Source organism: Python bivittatus, unplaced genomic scaffold (assembly GCF_059951505.1).
Source record: "Python bivittatus isolate LINGU-HERP-01145 unplaced genomic scaffold, Pbiv_v1 ctg000700_np1212, whole genome shotgun sequence".
In the NCBI taxonomy this organism is placed as follows: Eukaryota; Metazoa; Chordata; class Lepidosauria; order Squamata; family Pythonidae; genus Python; species Python bivittatus.
In genome coordinates, this window is record NW_028277098.1 from 43,488,910 (window position 1) to 43,516,339 (window position 27,430).

The 27,430-nt window shown below is 39.2% G+C and overlaps 1 protein-coding gene across 1 annotated transcript; it reads left to right on the forward strand.

The window, feature by feature from the left end:
• The first annotated feature begins 1,252 nt into the window (after positions 1-1,252).
• CDCP2 (CUB domain containing protein 2) lies at positions 1,253-23,875 on the forward strand. The gene is made up of 6 exons (XM_088154425.1): positions 1,253-1,328; positions 6,823-7,170; positions 13,211-13,552; positions 15,656-16,009; positions 19,437-19,615; positions 23,558-23,875. Exons 1-6 carry the CDS (start codon positions 1,253-1,255, stop codon positions 23,873-23,875), a joined length of 1,617 nt encoding a protein of 538 aa, XP_088010551.1.
• The last annotated feature ends 3,555 nt before the right edge of the window (positions 23,876-27,430 follow it).

Here is a 27,430-nt window from a genome sequence, read left to right on the forward strand (position 1 = left end):
AATTGAAATCAAAATATGTCCTCAGTGATAAAGCTTAAAATCATTGTGCTGATAGCAGTAATTTAGGTTAAAAAATTGTCCTTCTCTTTAAAAAAAACTTAATATCAATCTGTTTAAAATAGCTCAAAGGAATTAGCATAGGAATACCTCTAAATAAATATATCAATCTTGAAGTAATATTCAGTTTCAGAACATTTGTCTTTCCCCAAAACGAATCATGATTTTTAATCCAATGTTAAACATCTCTATATATAGATTTTAAACATCTATTTATGCTGATTTTATCTGAAATAAGAAGTTAGATATATTTATATCCACATATAAAGAAAGTTTCCTTGGAATAATTATTCCCAGATATTTTAAAAAATTCAAACAACAAGTGACATTCCAATTTTTATATATTTCCATGGAAACATTACAGTCTGTACAGAGTACGAGACTTGAATTGAATAACCTGATAAATTACTAACTATTGCACAGTACAAATAAATTTTGATGTAGGAGATACAAAATTATTAATAAAGCACAATATATAATCAGCATATAATAGCAGTTTGTATTCAACTCCAGCCACTGATATACTCAAAATGTCTTCCATTTGTCTAATAAGCCAAGCCAATGCTTCTAAGTTCAAATTAAAAATACAAGGATATAAAATGTCACCTTCTTAATTTCTTCACGTCAAACCATCTTAAAAACCACACCTAGGTGGCAAAGCAGGATTTATACCCAACAGTCTACCTGATTTTCCAATAATTAGGGAACCACCAATATGATTTAGTTCATCGCAGTATACATTTGCCTCTCCCTCTTCTATCAACAGCAATTCTGTATTGAAAAGGGTTCCTTATTTTCAGCCAGCAAATTCCCCACATAGGTTTACATGTAAAATCTGAAATCCCCAGTTTGGTTCCCTATCTTGTATGATTAGATATCTCATCTTTATGAGTCCTTCAGGGCATATAGTCAGTACAGACTTTTGGCGCTTATGCAACCTATTCCAACCAATAACACTGTCTCCAAAGAGAGAGAGGGTATTGACAAGATACCTGGTCCACTGTAAATCCTAGGGATATTTGATCCTGGTTGCTAAAACCAAGTGACGGAACCAAAGCACAGTTCTTGTTACTAATTCAAAGAAACAATAAATTATTCATTACATTATTAATTCGACAGCCTTCCAGCTATTTTTCCTTTCCAGAGAGGCTGCAGTGAGTATACTTGGGCTGTTTTCTCTTTGCCTCCTCTGAAGATGCAGCTGATGCTTCCCAAACACCTTTTCATGATAATTTTCTTGAGCACAGTGAATGAAATAAATGCCAAGACAGGTAAATTAAGGGCTTTGGGGTGTGAGAAGCAGCATTCTAAGCTAATTGGTGAGAGCCTTATTTTTTAGATAGAACGTCTCAGCTTTCTTTTCCATGCCCATCTGGGATATTTCCTTTGGAAAGTTGGCTGTCATTGGGGGAATTACTATGTGTACTGACACTGTTTTGGCAATGTTTTCAGCAGTCTATTTGGTGTATATTAGTACATTTTTCTAAACTAGAGATTACAGATGTGATTACACCAGCCTAGAGATCTGAGTGTGATCAATTGTCAACAGGGAGTGGATCCAAATAATCACTCCCCATTGGGATAAATGGGAAACACTCATGCCATGTCATGGCAGTGACAGACTGAAAACCTCAAGCTACTTTTCTTCCCCTACTCCTACTGTGGAGACTAGGTATGACAGGAGAGGAGAAAATTTGGAGTCAGAGTTTCACTGAGAGTTCATATACTTAGAACGATGTTTAGAATAGTGTATTACATGAGTGGTTTCTGTATTTTATTAATCTTACATTGATTTCTTAGGATGTATCATTTGTAGGCAAGTCTATATGATTAAACTGCAGGACAAGGGTTAAAAATTTACAATATGCCAAGAAAGACTGGGGAGGAAATCCCTATTTAGATTATGAACTGATGTCAAAATTCTGTCCTAAACTCTGTAGCAGTACCAACCTCTTTCTCTGATAAAAAGATACTCAGTTCTGCAGAAATAGATGTCTTTCCCCCCACCCCAACCCCCATTATCTTCTATTGGGAGTTTAACACAATGTTATTGACAAATATGCTTCCAAGATTTTGTTTGAAATACTCACATTTGTAAAATATAACTGTCAATTATCTTTTCAAGACATAACCAGGAAAGAGAATTATATTTATATGCAATGCATATTCTTTTTAAAAAATTAATATTTTAGTTTTTATTTAACATTCTTAACATACACAATCAGCAAAACAATCTTTAAACTTAAAAAACACTTTAAAAAATAAGAAAAAAGGCAACCCCATACTAAAAATACAAACTAAGAAAGAAAAGAAAAATCTACCATAAACTTTGTATTTATCAATAGTCACTGGTTTATTAATAAATGCACTACTGTAATATAATCAGAACAAAATATTATTTGTAAAATATCACAAAATCTCTGCCATAGTGACACATATTGCTGCATCCTTTGATTAGGAGAAAATATTGCCCTTTCCAAACAAATCACGTAATGTGGTGAACGGCACCCTTCCCAACATCCATTTTCTTTTTAAAAAATTACATTAATAACAAGTAGTAAAATAATCTCTTACGACATTTTAAATTAATATATAAAGTGGGTTAATCTTCTTACAGATTTATCACATTTCATCTACCAATTTAGAATTAAATGGTCTGATACCAGAATCTTAATAATGTCCCCCCACCCCTCCTATGAACATGCTATGACATAAGAATCCATTTCTAATCTCCTTCTCCATTTTCAACAATGGACAGGGCATTTTTCGGAATGGCAATCAGAATTGGAAATATAACACAAAGCAAGAAAGAGAGAAACTAGAAAAATACAATTTTAAAATTATGTTTTCCATAGAGAATGAATAGTTGCATAAAGTCAGAGAACATAATGTCCTGGAGAAACACACCTATGAAACTGAGAATCAAATAAGATTTCTTTCTAATTTGGAATCTTTTAATTTACATAGAAAGAATAAGGAATAATAAGGAAACCACTGAGATATTCGAAGTCTTGTAATAATAGGTGAGTTTAATTGTTCTCACATAGGCATGCTAAATGCATGTTCTGATGAAGAAAAAGAAATAATGTCTGTTGGTTATGGACACAATCATAGAGAAAGTAACTATGAAATTTTAGAACACAATGTAAGACTTAAATGTTGTTGAACTGATTTACCACAGTTCTATTAAATTCAGTTATACTGGAGTGGATAATTATAGTGGTGAGGACAGTTGCATTTGACTTCAGAAGGGAAACAAAAAAATAATAATTTGGGCAAAAAGCACACTGAAATCAAGAAGTGAAAAAGTAGACTGAAATCAAATCTTTGCAAAATGCTTAGGAGTTAAAACCACAGTAGTAAAATGTTGTAAATTACAGATCATGATAGGTGCAAATAAATCCAAGAGGAGTTGTATCCACATTGTTATGATAGGCAAGAAGGCTTTTTCCAGAAAATTAAATTCCTATTCAAGTGAAAACAAATGCCAGTGGCAAAATGAAACGCAAGTGGATCATAACGTAAGCAATGAAGAAGAATTTGAGACACAACATTAAAGACCAATAATATTACTCTGACACAGGAAACTATCAGGCAGTTGGTCTACTGAATAATGAAAATTCGAAGAGAAGTGAATGATGTTGCAGAAAAGCTGAAATAATTTTTTTATCTGTCCTTGTTGCAGAATATGTAGGACATGCCCTAGGAGTGTGAGAGACCATCTTTTCTATAAGCCCAATCTAGAGCTCTAGAAATGATTCACTCTAGTCCAGGTCAGTCTGAAGACAGTCTACTGTGACATGAAGCCCAGATCCAGAGGGAGATTTGATAAACAGAGCCCTCTTGTTCTACACTTTAGCATGGAAAACCCCCCACAATTTCTATATTTGTTGAATAAATTTTTAATGAGAACTGAGCTATACCGTTAAAAAATAAAAAGCATAAGAGTATATTGGAGTCTAATAGTTAATTTGTTTTTTAGATTTCATGTAATTGCTGCCAAAAGTTTAGAATCAAAGAAGATACAATTATTTAATGGCACTAGAAGGAAACACTTGACCTGCATATGAGTACTTTTATGGCTGCAATCATAGCAAATCTTCCTGGGTAAAGTCCTACTGAACTTAGTCAGACTCATTTCTAATTAAACATGTATATGGCTCTTTTGTGCACACTGCAAACAAAACTTGCAGTCTAGTGGGCAATTTCAAGAAATGTTAGGGATGTAAACACATATTGAGGATATAGTCTATTATTGGACTAATGGTTAAGCCTAGAAATGCAATTATCATTTTGACTGCCATAACTAAATTACTTGTTGTTTACATTATATATATACGCCCAAACCAAGTCAACCACATTAATGCTTAGAGTGATGCATAAACCCAGCTTTTGGCACACACATCTTTCTAAGAGATTATATATATTAAAAAAAAAATTCCCCTCTCACCCCTATGGGTGCTTTGTGTCTTCCTCAATCTTGGGTCCTCTACAGAGGCCTGGGAGTTTGAGGGTTCTGCACAGTATCTTTGCTGTTCCTAGCACTGCACTGTTCTGGACAGAGAGCGCTGATGTTGTTCCTGGGATCTGTTGGAGCCACTCTCTGAGCTTAGAAATCACAGCCCCAAGTGCTCTTAGCACCACTGGGACTACTTTGGCCTTTACTTTCTACATCCTCTCTAGTTCCTCCTTCAGGCCCTGGTACTTCTCCAGCTTCTCATATTCCTTCTTCCTGATGTTGCTGTCACTTGGCACTGCTACATCTATCACTACTGCTGTCTTCTGGTCTTTGTCTACCACCACGATGTCTGGTTGATTGGCCAGTACTTGCCTGTCAGTCTGGATCTGGAAGTGCCACAGGATCTTAGCCCTGTTATTCTCCATGACCTTCTGTGGAATCTCCCATCTGGACTTGGGGGGTCTAGCCCATACGCTGTGCAGATGTTCCTGTACACAATGCCAGCTACTTGGTTGTGCCGTTCAGTATATGCTGTTCCTGCCTGCATCTTACACCCTGCCACTATGTGTTGGACTATCTTGGAGGCCTCTCTGCACAGTCTGCACCTTGGGTCCTGTCTAGTGTGGTAGAGCCCTGCTTCTAAAGATATGGTGCTTAGTGTCTGTTCTTGTGCTGCTATGATCAATGCCTCAGTGCTGTCTTTTAGTCCAGCCCTTTCCAGCTACTGATAGGATTTCCCAGTGTCAGCCACCTCAGCTATCTGTCAATGGTACATCCCATGCAGGGGCTTGTCTTGGCATGGTACTTCCTCCATTTGAACTTCCTCCCATGTCTGCTGCTGCCTCAGGCATTCTCTCAGCAGCTCCTCTTTGGATGCCATCTTACTGATGTACTCCTGGATGCTCCGGGTTTCATCCAGGACAGTGGCTTTGACACTCATCAGACCCCACCCACCCTCTTTGTGGCTGGTGTACAATCTCTGGGTGTTGGACTTGGGGTGGAAACCACCGTACATTGTGAGGAGCCTCCATGTCTTCCTTTGGCCAGCTCACTACACTGGCAGGGTATCTGATGACTGGCAGGGTATACATGTTGATGGCATGGATCATGTTCTTCCTATCGAGCTGGCTCTTCAGGACCTGTCTTATCCTTTGGTGGTACTTGGATGTTGCTGTCTTCCTTGCCTCCTCCTCATGGTTCCCATGTGACTGTGGGACACCAAGGTATTTATAGCTGGTCTCTATGTCTGCTATGTGGCCCACTGGTAGTTCCACTCCATCGGTCTTAACTACCTTCCCTCTCTTTATTATCATCCTGCCACACTTCTCCAGTCCGAATGGCATCCCAATGTCCTTGCTGTAGATCCGTGTCAGGTGGATCAGTGAGTCGATGTCTCGTTCACTCTTAGCATACAGCTTGATGTCACCCATGTAGAGGAGGTGGCTGATGGTGATTCCACTCTTGAACTTGTACCCATATCATATATATATATATATATCAACAATAAACCTACACAGACTAAAGTATCTGTCTATTGCTGTAGATGTTACCCAATTTTACCCAATTTTATTTAGATTTTCTTTTTAGTCAGCCAAGTCCCCCAAATTCTTGAAGGATTATTGTTCTTACAAAACATATAATATGCTTGACAAGATCATTACACTATGGTATGTTTAGTATCTTTAGTCATTTATCTGGGCACATATCAAAACTATTCCCAAGGTTGATTAAATATGTATCAATTGACTTCAACAAGTAAAAATGGTCATATGAGTTTTAGATAAGCAATAGAAGGGTATTTGTAAGAAATATAACCTCATTATGCACAGTCTGCATGGGGCCTTTAAGTACCCATTTTACAGCTCCAGATTCTCCCAGTAAGGTCAGGTCATATATTCTGAATTGTAATTAATAAAATGACTACCTTGAATCTTGCAGACCCCCACAGAATTCCTTAAAAAGCTTCAAAATGAGCCCATTTTAGCCCACTTTGAGGACATCATGCCTTTATGAAAAGGCAAAAAAGTGTAGTCTCAGTCCTAAAAAATTGGTCTATCCCTGGTCTGCGTGATCTAAAGAGAATTAAATAATCACAAATCCACCAGCTCAAGTTTTATCTTGAAAATTAATAATCAAAGTCAGGCCTTTAACCCTAACCCTGGTTAGTTTGGGAATGGGAAACTATTTGGGAATACCAGTTAGCCAGGCCTTTTAACAAACTTATAGAACAAGAGGGGACAAAATCTAGAATATGGGCTATTCTAGTTTCTAATCTGTTATTCTTCAAATGTTGATATTTTCTGTAGGCATTAAATGTGGTGGACTTCTATCAGCACCATATGGCAATATTTCAAGCCCAAATTTCCCAGGACTCTATCCTTATAATACAGATTGTACATGGCTCATAGTGGTAACAGAAGGATCCTCTGTTCTGCTCACTTTTCATCATTTTGACCTGGAATATCATGATAACTGTGCATTTGATTACATCAAGATCTTTAATGGGGTTTCTGAAGACCAAGGAAATGTCCTTGGTAAATTTTGTGGCACAAGTTTTCCTCCACCATTTACATCATCCTGGAATATCATGACTGTAATATTTCACTCAGATAACCATGTGGCCAGCCAAGGATTCTCTGCAGTTTACCAGAAAGGTCAGAATTGTTTTCAACTTGGTTTTCTTGAAAGAGTTACTACATCATATGCCAATGGAACCAGTATCACCGTGCAGACATAGGGTCTTTGAGGAGCAGTAAGTTTCTACAAAGATAGAGATGAAGCAACTTCAGGCAATACATTAAGGCCCCACTGTGGAATTTTTTGTAATGGTAAAGCAGGATAGAAAATGTATAAGCAAACTGATTTGCTAACTGTTCACGGATCTTTATAAGTCCAAACCAAGTCAACCACATTAATGCTTAGAGTGATACATAAACCCAGCTTCTGGCACACACATCTTTCTAAGACATAATGTGGTTAGTTTGATTCTAACTTTGTGTGAGGTGTGAACCTGGCCATCGTGGTTTGCAAATCATAGGTTATGCTTCAAGTATTGTATAAACCTGACCACTGTGATTTATTTCATGGTTATTAAAGCAAGCTATGACTAGAGTGATGGGTATACTCTGTAAAGCATGCTAATCCCAAGAACAAACAAATGGAAAAGCAAAGACATGTCAATGGAAAGAGCAGGCAAAATGATTAGAAAGGATACACCCAATAATGCCTTGCCGTACAGGGAGAAAACAGGCCTAATCACATAGTATAGTGGGGAAGGGAAGCAAGGCAAGAAGTTGTTGGATGTTCACAGAGATATGGACTAAAAAGCATGCAGAAGTAGAAACACAAGGTTGTGACAATAAAATGGCAATTCTATGTCAGAGTGACAAAGCTGTGGCCCTGGAGAACTGCCATTCCAAGATATCCTTTTTTAATCTGTGTTTTAAATGTACATCTCCTGGAGATGTGCCTAACCCTTGTAGAAGTAAATAAACAAGAGTGTGCACACTTGCTTTTATGATTGACAGGCAATATGAAATCTCTTGCCTAGCTACGTTTAATACTTGTGCTTAGGAAATTTCTGCTTTTGATAAACTAACAGTATGTTCAGCTCACTGCACTATAATTCTTTTGGTTTGGTGCTTTCAGTTCTTCTTGTAGAATTGGTGCAACTTGCCACAATTCCAGGTACAGTTTGCTACTCTTCTGTATTTCAAAAAAGTGTTCCTTATTTAGCCTCAAATACAGTTCATTTTAGTCTAATAAGAATGCAGTTTGTTCTTTTCCTTTGGCCTTTGGGGAGATGTACCATAACCACCAAAAACATCTAGAAAATAACCTGCCATCTTTTTCAGACGAAGATATTTATATTCTCCTTGAAATCAACAAGAGATACTACTTTATTCCATTCATCTTTATAGAACTTAGAGATAACTCAAGTGGTTTGCACATAGTCTTTGAATTCTAGAAACAACTTGCTTAAAAAGGCTGTATGTAAAAATATTAAATAAATGCCATGTATTTCAGAATATCCATTTAAACATTGTTTATTCTGTGCCATGGTAATGCAGAAATTAAAATGTTGGACTGACCTGAAGAGGAACAGGTTCAAATCTATCCTCAGCCCCAGAAGCTTCCTGGGTGACTTTGGGCCAGTCTCTCTCAGCTCAACCTACCCTATAGAGCAGTTGGGGGACAAAGAGGATGATATGAGTTCCTGAATAAAAGGCAGGATATAATTTAATAAATACATGTAATATGACACCTCATTAAAGTTTCATGATGTGTATTAGCTATTTTGGAACTGCTCAGGCAGCAAGCCTACTCTGAAATCCTCACCCTAGAATGAAACTGGCTAACTGGCAAAATCACTTCACTGGTTTTACAGCCGAGCAGGAACTGTTTCTGGAACTTGCCAGTCATTTTTGGAGTCTCAACTGCTTTCAAAATCGTGCTCAAACTTCCCTTAAAAGCAGTTACCATTTTATATTAAACTCTGATAAAGTTCAAGAAATGGCATCATGGGATCATCAGATATTATAATGCAAAATGCAAACTCTTAATGATTTCTTTAAAAGTAGTGCACTCAGACTGCACACACACACACACACACACACACACACACGCAGCTGGATAGTGTAGTGCTTAGAGTACCAGGCTTTGACATGGGAGAATGGGGTTTGAATCCTGGCTGGTACCAACCTTACCAGTAAGGGTCCTTGGGCAAAGACCCCCTAACGTTTCACCTGCTTACCTCGAATATGAGAGTGACATGAACTAAGAGAGTTATGCTGGCTTGGACATTGCCTGGATTAACAAGGTCCGCATCAGATGTTGGGGAACCAGGACAATCTGACAATAAGTGGCCTACTGGAACAAACCATACATGGATGAGACAAGAGAACCTGGACTTGATGGAATGCTACTACAACAGTAGACCTAATGAGAGGGGATATATGAAACATATGAGGGAACTATGGATGGACAGAAGACCTACATCCACACTAACTGAGAAACAGCTAGTTACCCAATGCTTCAACATAGTGAAGAGGAAGCTGCTCTCACAACATGAGATAGACCAACTACACATTACATCCTGGACTCAAGAAGACATGGAAGAACAACTGCATGTGCAGCCAACATCTGAAGCTAAAATCTCACTGCCACTCCCTCCATTACAGAGCACAGCAGCTAATATGAGGCATAAGATCATAGATAAACTAGCTACAGTCAACCCTCAAAACTGATTACCAAGGCTCAGTGGAGAAGTACCACCAGATAGCATGCTAGAAGATGCCAATAGAGTCCTCACGACAATCCGTAAGTCAAACTAATGAATTGGTATACACTACAGCTGCTGTAATCCTTGAGATGCTTGGCTACACAATCAAGAAGTACAGCAGTATATACCCCTCCTGGAAAATGAGGTTGGAGGCTAAGATCAAGGCAACTCAGAGAGGTTAGTCAGCTGGTGTGGAGATTAAGGATAAGACTCAGCTACTGAAAAAATACAGTGGCCCTACTCTATCTGAAGTCCTAGAGACTGCTAAACAAAGGCTCATAGCACTGGCTGCCAGGCTAAGGAGATACACTAGAGAAGCAGAGGCCAAGAAGATAAATGCCCTATTCTCCAAAGAACCATCCAAGGTGTACTCCCAACTGCAGTGCAACAACACAGTAATAGCAGAGCCACCAACAGCAGAAATTGGACAGTACTGGAGGAACATATGGGAGAAAGATACATAGCAGTGCAAAGTGGCTGAAGGACCTGAAAGTGGACCACAGCAATCTCCCAGAACAGGAACCAGTCATCATCATAGTAGCAAACATCCAACAGCAGGTCAAGAACATGAAGAATTGGACAGCACCTGGCCTGGACATGATCCACACCTACTGGCTAAAGAAACTAACAGCAGTGCATGAATGCCTAGCAGCACAGATGAACCAGCTGCTAGCAGCAGGCTCCCACCCAGACTGACTAACAAAGAGGGACAGTGCTGATCATGAAAGACCCCCACAAGGGAACAGCACCATTGAACTATCAACCAATAACCTGCCTCCCCACAACATGGAAAGTCCTATCAGGCATCATAGCTGCCAAGCTATAGTATGGGCCAGTACATGAGCACAGCTCAGAAGGGCATTGGGAAAAACACCAGAGGCTCAAAACACCAGTTGCTCATAGATAGAGCAGTCATCCAAGACTCAAGGTCTGGACAGACCAATCTGAGCACAGCCTGGATTGACTACAGGAAAGCCTACGGCTCAATGCCATACACATGGATCTGTGAATACCTGGCGCTATACAAAGTCAACAGGACACTAATGACCTTCCTCAAGAACTGAATGGGACTGTGGAAGACAACACTGGAAGTCAACTCCAGAGACCTCACACTAGTGACCATCAAGTGCAGTATATACCAAGGTGATGCGCTGTTCCCACTGCTGTTCTGCATAGGCTTGAACCCCTTAGCCAGATAATCACAAGGGCTGGATACGATACAAGTTCAGGAGTCAGCCACCATCAGCCACCTCCTCTGCATGGATGACATCAAGCTGTATGCTAAGGATGAATGAGACATCAACTTGCTGATCCACCTGACATGGATCTACAGTGAGGACATTGCGATGTCATTCGAACTGGATAAGTGTGGCCAGATGGTAGTAAAGAATGTTGAGGTAGTTAAGAATGATGGAATGGAACTACCAGCAGGCCACATAGCAGACATACAGAGCAGCTACAAGTACCTTGTTATCTCACAGTCACATGGGAACCATGATGAGGAGGCAAGGAAGGCAGCAACATCCAAGTACCACCAAAGGATAAGACATGTCCTGAAGAGCTAGCTGAATGGGAAGAACAACATCCATGCCATCAACAAGTATGCCCACCCACATCCCACACTCAGAGACTGTACACCAGCCAGAAAGAGGGTGGGCAGGGTCTGGTGGGTGTTAAAACCACTATCCTGAATGAAACCCAGAACATCCAGGAGTATATCAGTAAGATGGCACCCAAAGAGGAGCTGCTGAGAGAATGCCTGAGGCAGCAGCAGACATGGGAGGAAGTTCAAATGGAGGAAGTACCATGCCAAGACAAGCCCCTGCATGGGATGTACCATCGACAGATAGCTGAGGTGGCTGACATTGGGAAATCCTATCAGTGGCTGGAAAGGGCTGGACTAAAAGACAGCACTGAGGCATTGATCATAGCAGCACAAGAACAGACACTAAGCACCATATCTTTAGAAGCAGGGCTCTACCACACTAGACAGGACCCAAGGTGCAGACTGTGCAGAGAGGCCTCCAAGATAGTCCAACACATAGTGGCAGGGTGTAAGATGCAGGCAGGAACAGCATATACTGAACGGCACAACCAAGTAGCTGGCATTGTGTACAGGAACATCTGCACAGCGTATGGGCTAGACCTCCCAAGTTCAGATGGGAGGTTCCACAGAAGATGGTGGAGAATAACAGGGCTAAGATCCTGTGGCACTTCCAAATCCAGATGGACAGGCAGGTACTGACCAATCAACCAGACATGGTAGTAGACAAGGACCAGAAGACAACAGTGGTGATAGATGTAGCCATGCCAAGTGACAGCAACATCAGGAAGAAGGAATATGAGAAGCTGGAGAAGTACCAGGGCCTGAAGGAGGAACTAGAGAGGATGTAGAAAGTAAAGGCCAAAGTGGACCCAGTGGTGCTAGGAGCACTTGGGGCTGTGATTTCTAAGCTCAGAGAGTGGCTCCAACAGATCCCAGGAACATCAGAGCTTTACTGCACAGAACCCTCAAACTCCCAAGCCTCTGGTAGAGGGCCCAAGATTGAGGAAGACACATACCATCCATAGAGGTGAGAGGGGATTTATATATATATATTCATTCATTCATTCATTCATTCATTCATTCATTCATTCATTCATTCATTCATTCATTCATCTCAAAGGTATTTCCTGATCCAAAGATCCAGGAGTCACATAGGATACTTTTCCTCTCAGGGGCCAGAATCAGCAGGAAAGCATTTCAGGGGTTATTCTCCCTCCTGCTATAGTTTTATTGCTTCTTCCTTATTGCCTCACTGTAATTGAAAGCAGAAATGATCCAACAGTTGAAACGCAGGCTGTAATCTCCAAACCATTAATGATGCAGAAAGAAAGCTTACTGACTTCACTAAGACTACTCCAGAGTAAACAATCTGAAGATAGGAATTTATTTTAGCCAGGCTGCATTTTGGGTTAATAGTATGTCTTTATTTGTGTTGCATGAATGCCATAACAAATTTTTAGTTAATAGTATTTTTCATTGTAAAATGATGGTGACTAAGCACCTCATCATCCAGTGCTTCTCAAACTTTATCAACTAGCACATCCTTTCTTGAATATATTAAATCTTCCAGGCTGTCCATAATCTGGACAATTAATTGGGTTCTGGTTCCTACCCCTCACTAATTCTATTTATCACATTCAGCCTCATATATTTATATTTTTATATGCACATACACATGCAAACCACTCCTGTTTATTACCTCCCATGCATAACACTCCTTGTTTTCTGTACTACTCCAGTATTTCCTTGCCTTGTTACGATTATTTTCTGTGGTGCAGAGGAATGCACCTGGAATTCAAATATGAACTTTTCTTATTCCTATCTTTGTGTGTTTATTTTAATATACATTGTACTTTCTTGCTTCCAGATGTTTGTGGGGGTGTGCTCACGGGATTGTCTGGATCAATCACAAGCCCTGATTACCCAGAGAATTATCCCAACAATGCTGAGTGCCATTGGGTCATCCAGGGAACTTCCAGTTCTGTCATCAAACTGATTTTTGTTGACTTCCAGATGGAACAGAGTGAGCAGTGTAATTTTGATTATGTGGCCATCTTTGATGGGCCCACAATGGGAGATGGACTTCTCAGTCACCACTGTGGAAACATGAAACCTCCAGAGGTGGTATCTTCTGCATATGAACTGCTGGTTGTTTTCAAATCAGACTTTAACATTGCTAACAAAGGCTTCAAGGCATATTTCTTTTCAGGTATGGTACAAAGATTGATATTTATGAGTATTATGATACCAACGTATGAAAGGATTTGTTGGCATCCTCTTGGAAAATAAATGCGACGACAGATATCCACTATTCTTTGTTCAGAATATGAGATTCTGCTTACATTGAAAGAGACAGAGAGAGCCTCATCATTCTAAAGACAACAAATGGATTAATACTCCTTTATTCAAAGTTTTGCAGCCTTCTTAATGGATCTTAAGTCTTCCATGTGTTCTTAATAGTAGGCTCCCCAATGTTAGCTAAGGCAACATGACTAACTCTACTGTACATTTAGATCTGATGAAGTTATCGTCATTTCTGTATGTTGAATATTTTTTTCTGAGTGTACTCCCACATTATTTACTATATTCTGGAGAACCTAAGCCTTAGATCAGCTTAGCACATAGCTTGGCACATAGATATATATTCAGAAGAGATGTTGACCACAAAAAATATGAGTAAAAATCCTAGGAACATGAGAATTATGAGAAGCAGCCAATACAAGCATTTGAGGGAGAGGGAGTGAGGAAGCACAGAAATGGAGGAATATAACCTTGGGCAACCAAAAACTATGTTTTTCCCCCTTTGTTTTTAAAAAAATATCAGCTCCTTGCTTAAGGAAATTTGGTTGACCAGAAAGATAAGCTGTAACTAGTTTCCCTTTGACTAGAAGAGAACTGTATTGTGGGGCTTAGGCACAGCTTTTCCTGTGCACAGAAGATGCAGCCATGTGGGAAATAACACTATCAGGGCATTTGCTTTGACTTAATTGAAAAGGCTGTTGTTGATGGCCTTCCAGACTATCTTCTCTGTTATGAGCCTGTCTTATGTATAAAGATGTTAAAGAGAGGCCTTTTTGAACATCACAGCAACTGAACTACCAACTGGTTTAGGCCAAAGGGGCAGTGGAGAGATTGTGTTATTTTCTGTCCTGCAGATTTTAAAATTCCTCCCCAGGGAAGCCTACCTTACCATCACTTTAATGGCCTTTTGCCACAGTGCAAAAAATCTTCTCTGGGGAGAGGCTTTTGGTGAAATATTTTAAATGAATTTGAAGCAGTTTTACAGTACGTGTTGTTGTTTTTCTTTCTTATTTTAATCTCTGTTGCTATGAGGTTTGTTCATTTAAACTGTGTTTTACATTTTAATTAATTATTGTCAGCCATTTTGAAACCCTTTTAAGGAAAAAAATGTTGAAAATGCTTTACATAAAATGAAGTAGCACAGCTGGTGGCTGTGACCCCTGTTAGAAAAGGGATGGGCTTTGATTGCATGGTTACAACTCCCTTCATGACTTTTATGACCACCGCTCCCCTCCATGGATACCCTGCCCAGAGTGGCAGTTCTTATATGAAAGCATTACATAGATCAGTCAACATATGTGTTTGCAATGGGAAGAAGGAATAACCTTGAGGAGCAGGAGGAAGAGCCACAACAAAGACAATGGTCAGATAAAAGAAATCTGAGTCTGGGCCAGAACTGTAACCTGAGTAAGTGTCTTAGACAAGATCCTCCCTAGTTCTCATGAAGATAAAGGGAGAGGGCGGGGAGGGGAAGTGCATTCACACTTGCAAGATTCTGTTACTGTAACCTTATAATAAAACTAGTATTAGCATGCATGCTTTGGTTTCCTAGTCTGGTCTACCTTGAAGAGCTGACAGTGTTAGACCAAACTAAAAACAGTGGGAGTTGTCATTATGGAAATTGTTGCAGGCTGTGATAGAGATCATATAGCTTTAATCTGCGTCAGCAACCTCCACTTGTCCTGGTCTACAGCATAAAGTTCCCCTGACATTGGCTTCTGACAATCACAGACTTAGACAGCTGCTTCCCACCATCAGCTGCTCATATTGGCCCAGTTTTTCAGTTCCAACTATTTTTCAGGTTAGGCCACTGATTTAATGGTGTATCATTTGTATCACTTGTATCATAGCTTCAAACCAAGTCTGAATAGAGTGAAAACCATAAAAAATCCCACTGAAGTGAAGGAAGAAGACGGAGTTTGAAGGAAAAAATTGTAGGTAGCCCTACAAAATAAAATGAATGTTTTAGTTGCTTGTCATTGTATTCCACTCCTTTTTCCCTTGTAACCAGGTGCATGTCAGGAGGTATATACGGCTGTCAAAGGAAATTTCTCCAGTCCCCAATATCCTCACTCTTACCCCAATAATATCAAGTGTCGCTGGACCATCCAGCTGCCTCTAGGATATCGAATCAAAGTCTTCTTCCTGGACTTGGATCTTGAGGGGCGGAACAGCTTGACCGACAGCTGTGATTATGACCATCTGGCTGTGTTTGATGGAGGTACTGAGACAGCATCTCTGCTAGGAAAGTGGTGTGGGAGAGAAATGCTATCTCCGATTATATCCAGTAGAAACAAGCTACTGTTGGTCCTTCACACTGACAGGAATACAGCCAACCGAGGTTTCTTGGTAGCATATTTTGGAGGTAAGACTACTGTCAGGTAAACTATGTGGAATGAAATAAAAATTTGAGGAACAAGAGAAAAGCAGAATAGTTTGCAGATAATTAGCTCACTAGGGTTCCAAAATGCTGCTATATGGAAACTAACTCTCGCAGAACTTGGGATAATGAAATCTACAGTAACTAATTCATACATTGCATGTTTATAAGTGTCAGCCAACTTTTACTTTTTTTTCATTGACATGTATAAACAACCTCTTAAAGGTATCAGAAAGCTCCAGTTTGGATCAGAACCTTTTAAAAGTATCATTTGGAATATTCCAGATCTGAATTTTTTGGTGGGAAAATTCCCCACCTTCACCCAACTCTATGTCGCCAAGAATGTGTTGACTCAGCTCCTTCTTGACTGTTTCAGGAACCGCATCTTTGTGAGCATTTTCAATTTTGCTGAGCATATACACTTTTATTTTTACTGTAGTATTTTATTGCATTATTATTGGGTGGATTTTTTTCCCACATCAGCAGAATGCCCAGCCAACAGTGGCTTTATGGCCCTGAGAGCAGTTCCAGAGATACTCAACATAAATGTAGTCAACTTCATTACTTGGATTGCCTTATTTTTCTAGCATATTTAGAATTGGGTTGAGATGGGCAGGACCATCTACTTTCAGTGTCTATTATTTTTCTGTCCTAATTTTACATCCACACATACAGCAATCTTAGTATTTTGAGGGTGTTTAAAATATCCAGTGTATAAGACAGGATTTGCACCTTATTTCTGTACAAGAATTATGTTTGATCATATTTATTCTACATACACACTTCAGTGGCATCATCTCAAACTGTACACACTGTATGAAAGAGCTCCTTTTTAAACATTTTTCTGAATGAAATCTGGAAAGGAGACTAATCTGATTTCAAGAGGGAGGCTATTTGTTCTTGCCTCCCAGAAATGGGGAACTACTAACTGTTACTCCCAATGTGACCAAACTGACTCTAGCTGGAGTATGAAGTCCTGGAGTATGTGGTCATTTCTTGCCTCTGTACTCACAAAGGGACTAGTCCAAGCCCCTTCTGCTATGTGTTTGCAGAAGGCATCAGCTCAGCATTAACTGTTCCTTTGCCCTGGACCTACTATCACAAAAAATGAATAGCAGATTAGAAATGCACCTTCCTTTTGATACTGCCAAATTTAAACTGGTGCTAGGGTGTGATCACAGACTGAAGTTATATCAAGATTTCTCACTGTGTGTTGAAAGATGAACTCCAATCACAAAGGGAAATAAACTTTTCCAAACACTGCTTCAATATAAATGTAGCTGCTCCATACATATAATCTCTCTGGCAGTGGTGTTAATCTCTAGAAACATTGGTGAGCAAGTACTCTGTAGCCAAACATTTAGTTGGTTAATTCAGATCATTATGTGAAGTTCAGCCTGATTTGTCTTTTGAGACTCTTTGGACTTCATTGACCTTCTTGTGGTTGCCAGTTCTCAACACTGCAGCAACAGCAGAGCCCACAACTGGCAAAACTTCTATCAAAATACATTCTAGACAAATTCTAGACATATTTCTAAGTCTGACTGGCTTCTTGGTCCCTCATCTTCAGGCCTTTAAGTGGATGGTCTGCTTACGTTATTGCTGCCAGTGGTATAAAACTCCATCAGATCAACTGTTAATCTCTGTTCAGAAATGTTCCTTGTCTGATCTAGATAGTAGTTCTCTCGCCATCCTTACACAGATTGGTGGGGGGTTTTTTGCTTTCTTATTTTTCTATATTAATTCAGACTCAGTCCTGATATTATATCTATTGCAAAGTACTAATAACAATAATGATGTCTAATTTTACTACAGGTACTCCTTGCTTAGTGACCACAATTGGGACCAGTAACCTGGTTGTTAAATGAAGCAGTCACTAAGTGAAACTGTGACTGTGCTTATGATCTTATTTCAGCTTTCCTTTGCTTTACAGACCTGCGAAGGTCAGAAATGAGAGGATTAGTCATAAAATTATTTTTTCATCACTATCGTAATTGTGAATGGTTGCTAAACAAGGCAGTCGCTAAACAAGAACTACCTGTATTGTGTTTGTTATACAAAGAACATTCATCTTTTATTTTGTCTTGCCCTACTTTAGTTCCAGCCAGTACCTATTTTTCATAATGTGTCCCACTGTTTGAAAAAAATATGTCATAAATACTTATTGCCAGACAATTAGGGTAATTAAACTCTGATGAAATATTCCAGTTCTTTCATACAACTTCATTTTAAATCTAGTTTTTTTGAAAGGGCTGTCTTTCCTCTAGGACTAGGCACATCAGTGGAGTATTCTAAGTTGGCTGCTAGTATATCAGAACAGAAGCAGACAACCTTCTTACTTTAAATCTTGGAGTAATGAAGACTAGCTTTTCCAGTATAGCAAGATGGATAAAGATAACTGGAGCACAGGATGAACAAGACAGCCCAGTACTGTATGTGTTGGGTTTGGACCATGAGCAGAAGGGTATTAAAACTATATGAGCAACAGAAATGACTAGGAAGGTCACATGCTTGGAGTAATGCTGGGCAAATACTAAACATTATGTATTTCTTTGTACCAGCTCTCATTCCATTTGGTGGAGAGAATTTGCTTTAGATATCCCTTCAGAGATTAAAAGAATTTTGGAGAAATTCTCACAGATGGAGCAAAGTGTTTTTGTGCTCATTTACTTATGCTTTGTCCAAGAAGGGATGTGTATGAATGTCTTTCCTTATACAATGATATTTCTAGGAGTGGGTCTGCAGCCTTGCTAGCTTCGCACATGTCAGTTAAACTGAAAGGGAAGACACCAGGGGAAAATTCCTATCATACATAGATTTTTTAATGCTGTCGCTGCTAAGGGGGATGATCATAATTTCTGAGGATCAGTAGCACAGCAGGGCTGCTATGCTTCTTTCTAAGTTCCATATTCTGACTGGGAAGACATACACAGATGTATGTACATTTGGTCAGGTTTTTAAAAACAACAACTGCAATCTTTTGCTGCCCCCCAATTCCTTGGGGAAAGTAGAGATCATGAGATCCCAACCCTTATCCTAACCCATTTCCTAATCAATTTCACAACCCAGTCACAACCAGAGAATCTAATGTCAGTAGAAAACTCTCTGGCTTGATGTATTTCAGGTAGATTCCCAAGTACTGGAATCTATGGGAGACTATATGGCGAGTTGTAGCAAGAGCTGTATGGTAGGCTGTATGCATGATAGACCAAGTTGGTTTTATTTTCTCTAAAGTTGGGTCAAATAGTGGTTTGGTGCCTGTGTAGGACTTTAGATTACAACAGAGGACATCATCAGCTTTTTAGATAGTGTTGTGCCATGCTCATTAACTCTGGAGATTGCTGCTGGCTATTTGTTATGAGTCTGTAAATTCAGAGAAGATCCCTTCGTTGTTTTGTTTCTCCTTCTGTAGTTGTCCCTATGAATGTCAGCTGCACAAGGACAGAGTTTCAGATCCAAATCCCCACACAGTCATTGGCCCAGCTGGAGCGAAATAAAATCTATTTAGGAGTCCCATCCTGCCCTGCACAAGTGGTTGGCTTGACCTTTCGGATACATGCAAGATTTGAAACCTGTGGCACAGAACCGCAAGTACGTTATCTGTGTGGAAAGGCCAAAGTTTTACCTACTAATGCTGAGCTAAGGTGAAGGGAGCTGTCTACCTTGTCCCATATACAGCAGCAACTGTGATACTATGTAAGCCATAGTAATGTCCATTGTTCCTGTAACATCTTGATCATGACAGCATCTGCTGCTGAATATGTTTCAGAGGTTCGGTGAGGAAAGTCCTCTTCTCTGAAGTCTTCCTCGCCTCTCGCCACTCTGTTTGTTTTGCTTGCTCAGCACAAATAACTAGAAACTGCAAAACTAACATACTGTACTCACAAGATTAACAATAACAGACTCATATCATTGAACAATTAAGAGAATAAGTAGAAAATTATTATTACTGAAGAAAAGATAATTTAATATAGATGTTTGTTTAATGTATCGGATCATCTAATATAGATATTCTGCTATATTTCCATGGAACTCACTCAAAGTAGCACACAAAATAGTCCTGGTAGTTTTACACCCACTTACACATACACATGCACATGCACACACTCAATCTCTGATATTTTAGAGAGGAAGATAAAGGGAAATGTTGAGCTGCCTTTTTATGACACTAGATATATCTATGGGTTATGATAGCTGATGACATGAAAATATCTTTGCTGTAAACCTCTGTTAATGCCTGTAACTCCTTAACATTTCTTCTCTGCTGACTCAGACTGGATGGTTTTAATCAATGTCCTGTGGAAGCAACAGCCTCAGATACTCACCTTTACCACTTCCATTTGGTCAAGTGGATTCCAGGCCATAGTCACTGGGGATATTGACTCTTCCTATTTGCCTAAGATGAATTTATTATCCTTATTATAATATGAGTTTGGTAATCTCCTTCTTCTTCTTCCTCTTCTTCCTCTTCTTCTTCTTCCTCCTCCTCCTTCTCCTCTTCTTTATCTGTACTTGCACTCTACCCTATATATTATGTAAAATTAGATAAGAAATGTGATTGTGGCTTACTTTCTTTCAAGGACAGAACCCCATTCCCACTCTCTGGCTGATAGTTTGAGAAACTGATATTTTTTTGGAAGAAGTCATGATGATAAGAATGAGTTCTTATGGAAGACTGTAGTCTGTTTACTAAGCAAAATAATTCCAGATGTTCACATTGTATTTAAAACATATTCAGATAATATAATAAAAAAATAGAGGGCCAAACTTTCCATGTTTTTATTTAACCTGCATGGGAATTTTTTTATTTCTGGGATCACAACAGGCAGGGAAATGGAACTTAACCCCTACTGAGGTCCTAATGAACATTCTGCTTCTTTGCATTGAGAGAAAATCGTCCACTGGCAATGAGCTGCTTCCAAAAAGGAAGTGTCTGGGCAGGGACACTAATCATTACCCAGTCCAATTAAGGCATCAATCTCCTGCTGCTATTTTTAAGTTTTAAAAAAAGTCATAACGGATGTCCCACTTCATGATGATCAGTTTGGCCACAAGTCACATTCAAAAAAATGTCCTTTAGGTTTGAAATGTTTCTCTCTAGTTTTTAAGAAATGTTGTTTTAGATTTCTAACATCTGTGGATGTGGTTTTGAGGAGAAGGCATTACACTAAAACCCGAGATTAAACAACTTTTCTGGGCATTCAGTATCTGAAAAAGAGAAAATAACATTTCATTTCTAGATAGCTCATATCATGGCTATTCTCAGCAGGCAGAAGCAGCAGCTGACATTTGGCCTTGGAAGCTAACTGGATCAGGCCTGATTAGTACTTGAGTGGGAAATCTCCAAGAATCCAGGTGTGTAAGCTAGGAAGTAAAAAACATCTTGGAAGAAAGCAATGGCCAACCACTTTTATACTGTATCTAAGAAAATTGCATGGATGTATCTGTAAAGTTCAACTTGAAAAAGACATTATATCTAATGATTAGTCTTCTGGCTATTAGGTTAAAAGGCTGGAGCAGTCAAATTAACCATATGAAATCCTCCTAAAAAATAATAAGGATGCAAATTGTTGGGAAAACATCGATAATTCACAACTAATACCTAAAAGTTTCTTCTTCTTTTTTAAAAACCAAAACAACTATGTGATATTCAAACATCCCATGTAGACAGCATTACAGTAGTCTAGGCAAATCATGATAAGATTGTGACTCGTTGTGAGGTCCTCACTTACCAGGTAGGATTGTAACTGGCACACCAATACAATAGAAAAGGAGAAGTAAAGATGCTTGCTTTATTTATTTATTTATTTATTTATTTATTTATTTATTTATTTATTTATTTGGCTTGTATGCCACCTATATCCCCCACAGGTGACTCTGGGCGGCTCACAATGAAAAAGAAAAAACACAATTCTCTCCAAGATGGCTAAAAACTATAAATAATTTAAAAACATACAGTATTAAAAATGCCCTAAAAAACCTCCTCTAATTCTGGCCCTATAAAAACCTGTAAGATGCTGGGGGGGGGGCAACCCATCATCCCACCAGCCATCTCCACAGGTGCGGGCCCCCCTCTGGCCCCCAGGCCTTCGGGCAAAGCCAGGATTTAATACCTTTCCTGAAGGCCATGAGGGAGGGGGCACACCGGACCTCAGGAGGCAGGATGTTCCATAGGGCGGGCGCTGCAGCAGAAAAGGCTCTCTGCCTAGACCCCACCAATCGAAATTCCCTGACCGGTGGGGTCTGCAACCTGCCCCTTCTGCTGGACCGAGTGGGACAGGCTGAAGTGACCAGGGCGAGGCGGTTCCTCAGATAACCTGGTCCCATGCCATGAAGGGCTTTAAAGATGATGACCAACACCTTGAATTGGACCTGGAAACAAACCGGTAACCAATGCAGTTCGCGCAACAGCAATGTTATATGTGCCCTCCTAGGGACATTAAGAACTGTCCGCGCCACCGCATTCTGCACCAGCTGTAGCTTCCGGATACTCTTCAAGGGTAGCCCCATGTAGAGCGCATTACAGTAGTCCAACCCAGAGGTGACCAGGGCATGAGTGACCGTGCGGAGGTCCCCCTGATCCAGGAAGGGGCGTAACTGCCGCACGACACAAAGTCGTGTAAAGGCCCTCCTGGCCACGACTGTCACCTGCTCTTTGAGCAGGAGTTGTGAGTCCAGGAGAACCCCCAAATTACACACCAGGTCTGTCTGGGGTAGTGCAACCCCATCAAGAACCAAAGATGACAAAGTCTTTGCCTACCTCATCACCATAGTGTAGGTTCACACTTGAGCTCATACTCATATTCAGTTAAATTCAATTCCCATCTCTGCCAGTGCTCCAGGTGCCTCTTCTGCTTCTTCTTCTCCCTTTACTCTTTTGGTAAATCAGGGTTGTCTGGAATCAGCTAACAGAAAGAGGCAGCTTGAGGGCAATCATATCAACACATTACCCAGCTTGTCCATAGCCCAACTTAACACAGAGACATTCACACCCAATTGCCTCAAAGGCAGAATTCCTGGTCACAGGTAGGGTGTCATTAAGGTTTAATAGCATCATCCTATTCCTTGCCTTGGTGTTGAGACTGTTGAAGGACCTGAAACCTAGAAAGGCAAATCTCCAAGCCCAAACAGGTCTTGTTAATACATACCAGATCAATATGCTCATCTTGCCACCTGCCTTCTTTTAGGTATGCACGCTATATGATTCTTCAAGCCAAATGCATCTGGGAAGCTGTGCCAGGTAGCCCATCAAGGGCTCGAAAAGCATCCAGTTTTGCTTCCTGCCTAGAACTGCAAAAGCACAACCCATCATTGAATCCTGGAAGCCACAAATTGTCACTTGTTGTAGCTCATCGTCAGCTTGGTCTAATGGCCTTATTTGATATTGTAGAATTCACCGTATCCAAAGCTTTATATACCAGAATCAACCTAAGATCACCTCACTTTAGAAGTTTTATTGGGACAGAAAAGAAAGTGATTCATCAGTTATAAAACTTTTAATTTTAAAAACTCTTCTTTCCTTCTGTCTTTTAGAAAAGAAACAACACATCTGTGATTGTCAGCATTCTGTACATTGACTTTTCAGATGGAAACCAGGAGGATATTCATCAATACGAAGTGCAATGTGAGCCTAAAAGGAAAGAGGCCCTTGTGAATCTGATCTCTGGCTCTAATCCCTATAGACCGAACCACTATGCTGAGAACCTGGTTGAGTCTCAGCCAAAGGATGCAGGAGTAGCAGATATCTATGAGAGCAAGGCCCAAGATACCAGTGACTTTGTCTTCATCAGCATCTGCATCCTTGCTGGGATTCTGATGGTGATAGCTATTGTTGGGTTAGTCTTATTATAGGAGTCTGCCTCTGTGCCTGTACTCCTGTACTATTTGAGTGCTTTTATTTATGTATGTATGTATGTATGTATTTATTTATTTATTCATTCAGTTTATATAGCTGACCATCTTACAATTGCAACTCTGAGCAGTTCATCTGGGATTAAAACCAAATAAAAACAAAAACATTACAAACCACAATTAATAATGAAATCATGGCGGCCAACTCAACTCAAATCATAAACAGAACAAAATCACAATGATGAGCTCACCTAATCTCCAGACTCCATGCTCAAGGGAACAACCAGGTCTTCAAGCAGTTATGAAATGCTAGCAGGGTCAGGGCCCCATGAATCTCATGGTATGGTGTTCCAGGGAAGAGGCACTGCAACAGAGAAGACACACTTCCTGGGTTCCACCAGATGGCACTGTTTAATAGATGGGACCTGGAACATGCCAACCCTGTCAGATATAATGGGACAGACAAAAACAAATGGAGAGAAGTGATCCTGCAAATAACCTGGTTCCATACCATGACAGGTTTTATAAGTGAAACCCCGCACCTTGAATTGCACTTGGAAGCCTACTGGGAATCAGGGCAGCTTGCAGATTAGTGATGTAACATGGCAAACCAAGATGCTCCCATAATTGCCTGTGCAGTTTTGAATTATACAAGGCCCACATGACAGCCCTAAGGCTGGTTCTCTGCTACCATGGATCTTAACTCTGAATTTTTGCTCAAAATTATACTATTCGTAAGTCTTTATATCAGCAATACATTATATGTTCTCATTGTATTTCCATTTGTTTCCTATGTATTCCTCATTGCCCTAGTACTAATCTTTGTCACTGTATGTATTTGCCATTTATAGGAATTTTGGCCTTTTAAAAATACATATTTATAATAAACAATACATTGTTGCTTGTCCAATTATTTCTTTGAGCTGCAGTCTCACACCCTGGATTCAAAAGTCACAAGTATAGATTATATGTTTATGAAATTTAATAAAACACTTCTGAAATTATTCAAATCTAGCATTCACTTCTTTTCTGGAAGATAAAAAAGATAAAACACTTCCTAATGATATAAACTTTGCTTTTATTTAAAATGTTAACAAAAGAAGACAGATCTGATTCTTGATTTGTAAAAGTTAGGGTTATTTCCTTAAACCTGATTTAAATTTATATAAATTAAGCCATCTGAAAGAGGTAAGTGCTGATCAAGTATGTAGATTCCTTTTCAGGACCTTAGCATACTTTTGTCTAAAGCAGGAAATAATCATAAATTAATAAAATTAAGACTTCTCATTCTATTACCTTGTCCTGGGCAAATTTTATGAATCAAAAATGAGCTATAAGTAGCATCTTTATTTAATTGTTCATTTCTAATTGTCTGATTATATCTGATTTGAACAAAGGTCACTCGTGGCCTTTGAGTAAAGTAATGGAATTATAGTCAAAACATTGGTGAGGCCAGGAAAAAAAACTACATTTGTTTTTCTAGCATGAAAGAGATGGAATGCTAATTAAAATTTATTTTAGAATTAGTAATTCAGTGCAGTGGTTATGAGTACTCTGTATGCATTGAATAACTTCCCCTCCTGTTATATTAGAAATTAGAAATTACAATTTGGGGCTAACTTTTAGGGGGATTCTGGGTATTGCATCAAGCCTTTCTGGAATTGTGCACTCTATTCTAATGAGATGGTATCCATGGTGCCATTCTATGCCAGTCATTTCACCAAGTGACCAGAGAAGCTTCCAAACAAAGCACTTAATATGCACGCCCCCCCCCAAGAATAATTAGATAATTACTGTTCCATCTGTAACTGCCCCATAGTTTCCTCCTGCTATTTCCTTTTTTTTTCCTTTGGCAAAACTGTCCGTTAAGCATAACAAAATGGAATAGACTCAGACTTCCTTTTTGACTGGTAGCACTAGGATTGGAAACATCTCAAGAAAGACAACTATTCCAACATTTCAAATGCTTTATTTCTGAAGTGTTGAATTATGATCCTTTCTAGTGTTTCCTATCTCTGATGTCTACTGTTCTGGGCCTACTAAGGGAAACCAATGGCAATTTGGATTTCTAATGGCATAATTACCCATTCTGCTCACCGAAAATTCTGTGCAGCTGAAAATTTCAGAGATAGAACATAATGAATTGAATTGAACATGTAAATACAAATGGACTTGTAGGAAAGCTTATACAAATGACCTGTAACAGAGAAGAGAGCACTGTTTGATGGATCAAACTTCTTTTACAGTACAATATTAATTATCATTTCATTTGGCTATCCATTTCTATTTCCTTGTACAAACAACCTTTCTTCAATGTATTTTTAAATTACAATTTTCACATTAGAGAGGATGAGGATGCGAGGCTTGAAGAATAGCCAATTTTCTTTTGATGCTCTACATGTAGCTATGATGCCACATCAAGATCTTTTTCAGCCTGCTAAAGTACTTGCTTTCTGGCTACAATGTAAATATATCTGAAAATAATGTTTGTGTACAGGATGGAAGATAATTCTTTAGATAATAATCTTTTTTTTTTTTAACTTCCTTGAATATTCGGAATAAGAAACTCCAGTTTCACAATACTGTCATGTTCAATGTTCTGTTTCGGCTGTTAAATTGTTAGACTTGATTTAACCAAAAGGCCAAGAAGCACTGTAGTATTAGTAGATTCTGAAGATCTCCTTCTGCAGTTTTTGTTCAAGAGCACACATAGAAGTCATTTCCATAATGAACATCAAAGGAACAAAATGACTTATCCCAGCCTACACACATGACTCAGATTGACACACATAATCCAAGCTGCTTCTAAGGCTCTTAATGTAATTTTGACTCATGTATGCACATTACAGTTTTTAAAATGAAAGTGAGTTCACAGTGCTTCTGTGAAAAACTCAACAGTAAAAACCCAAATTCACAAACATGGCTGGGAATGGAATTAGGGTAGGCATTAGCATTACAGCCACTATTTCCCTTGTCTTTTTCAAATTATCTCCAGATTGTTCCATATTTAAAATTCCTATTAATCTTCCTTTAACATTGAAGCTCTTGAGCGTGTGCTTCACTTTTTATCCTCCAGTTCACTTCTTGTGTTTCTGGTTTGGTCTCATATTCTATTTCAACTATTATTCCTCAAAGTTGCACAAGTTAGAATTTAGCTTCAAATGCATGCACATGTAACTGTGAGCAGACCCCAGTCAACTTAGTGGTATTAATTTCTTGATAAACATGGACAGAATAGGGTTGCAAATTAAACTGAAAGTCATCCAAGAAACATAGGTTTTAACTTTCTTGATCAAGTTATGTATGTATGTATGTATGTATGTATGTATGTATGTATTTTATTTCAATTCATGCTGCCCAACTCCAAGTCAACTGCAGGTGGTTCAGAATATAATAAATATTTTTTAAAAATACAGCACAAAACAAGATGGGATCCCATCACTCTATACAAAAACACAGACAAAAACATATCCAACAAGGGACTCCATCCAGCTAAACCCAAGCCCTAGGATACTTGTTCATGAAATACTTTGGTTCCTATTATTAGCGCTCAGA

Coding starts and splice junctions, on each gene's coding strand:
- CDCP2 (XM_088154425.1), top strand. CDS start 1,253: ATGCAGCTGATGCTTCCCAAACACCTTTTCATGATAATTTTCTTGAGC. Junction 1,329..6,822: donor TGAAATAAATGCCAAGACAG/GTAAATTAAGGG, acceptor TATTTTCTGTAG/GCATTAAATGTGGTGGACTT. Junction 19,616..23,557: donor CCTGTGGCACAGAACCGCAA/GTACGTTATCTG, acceptor TCTGTCTTTTAG/AAAAGAAACAACACATCTGT.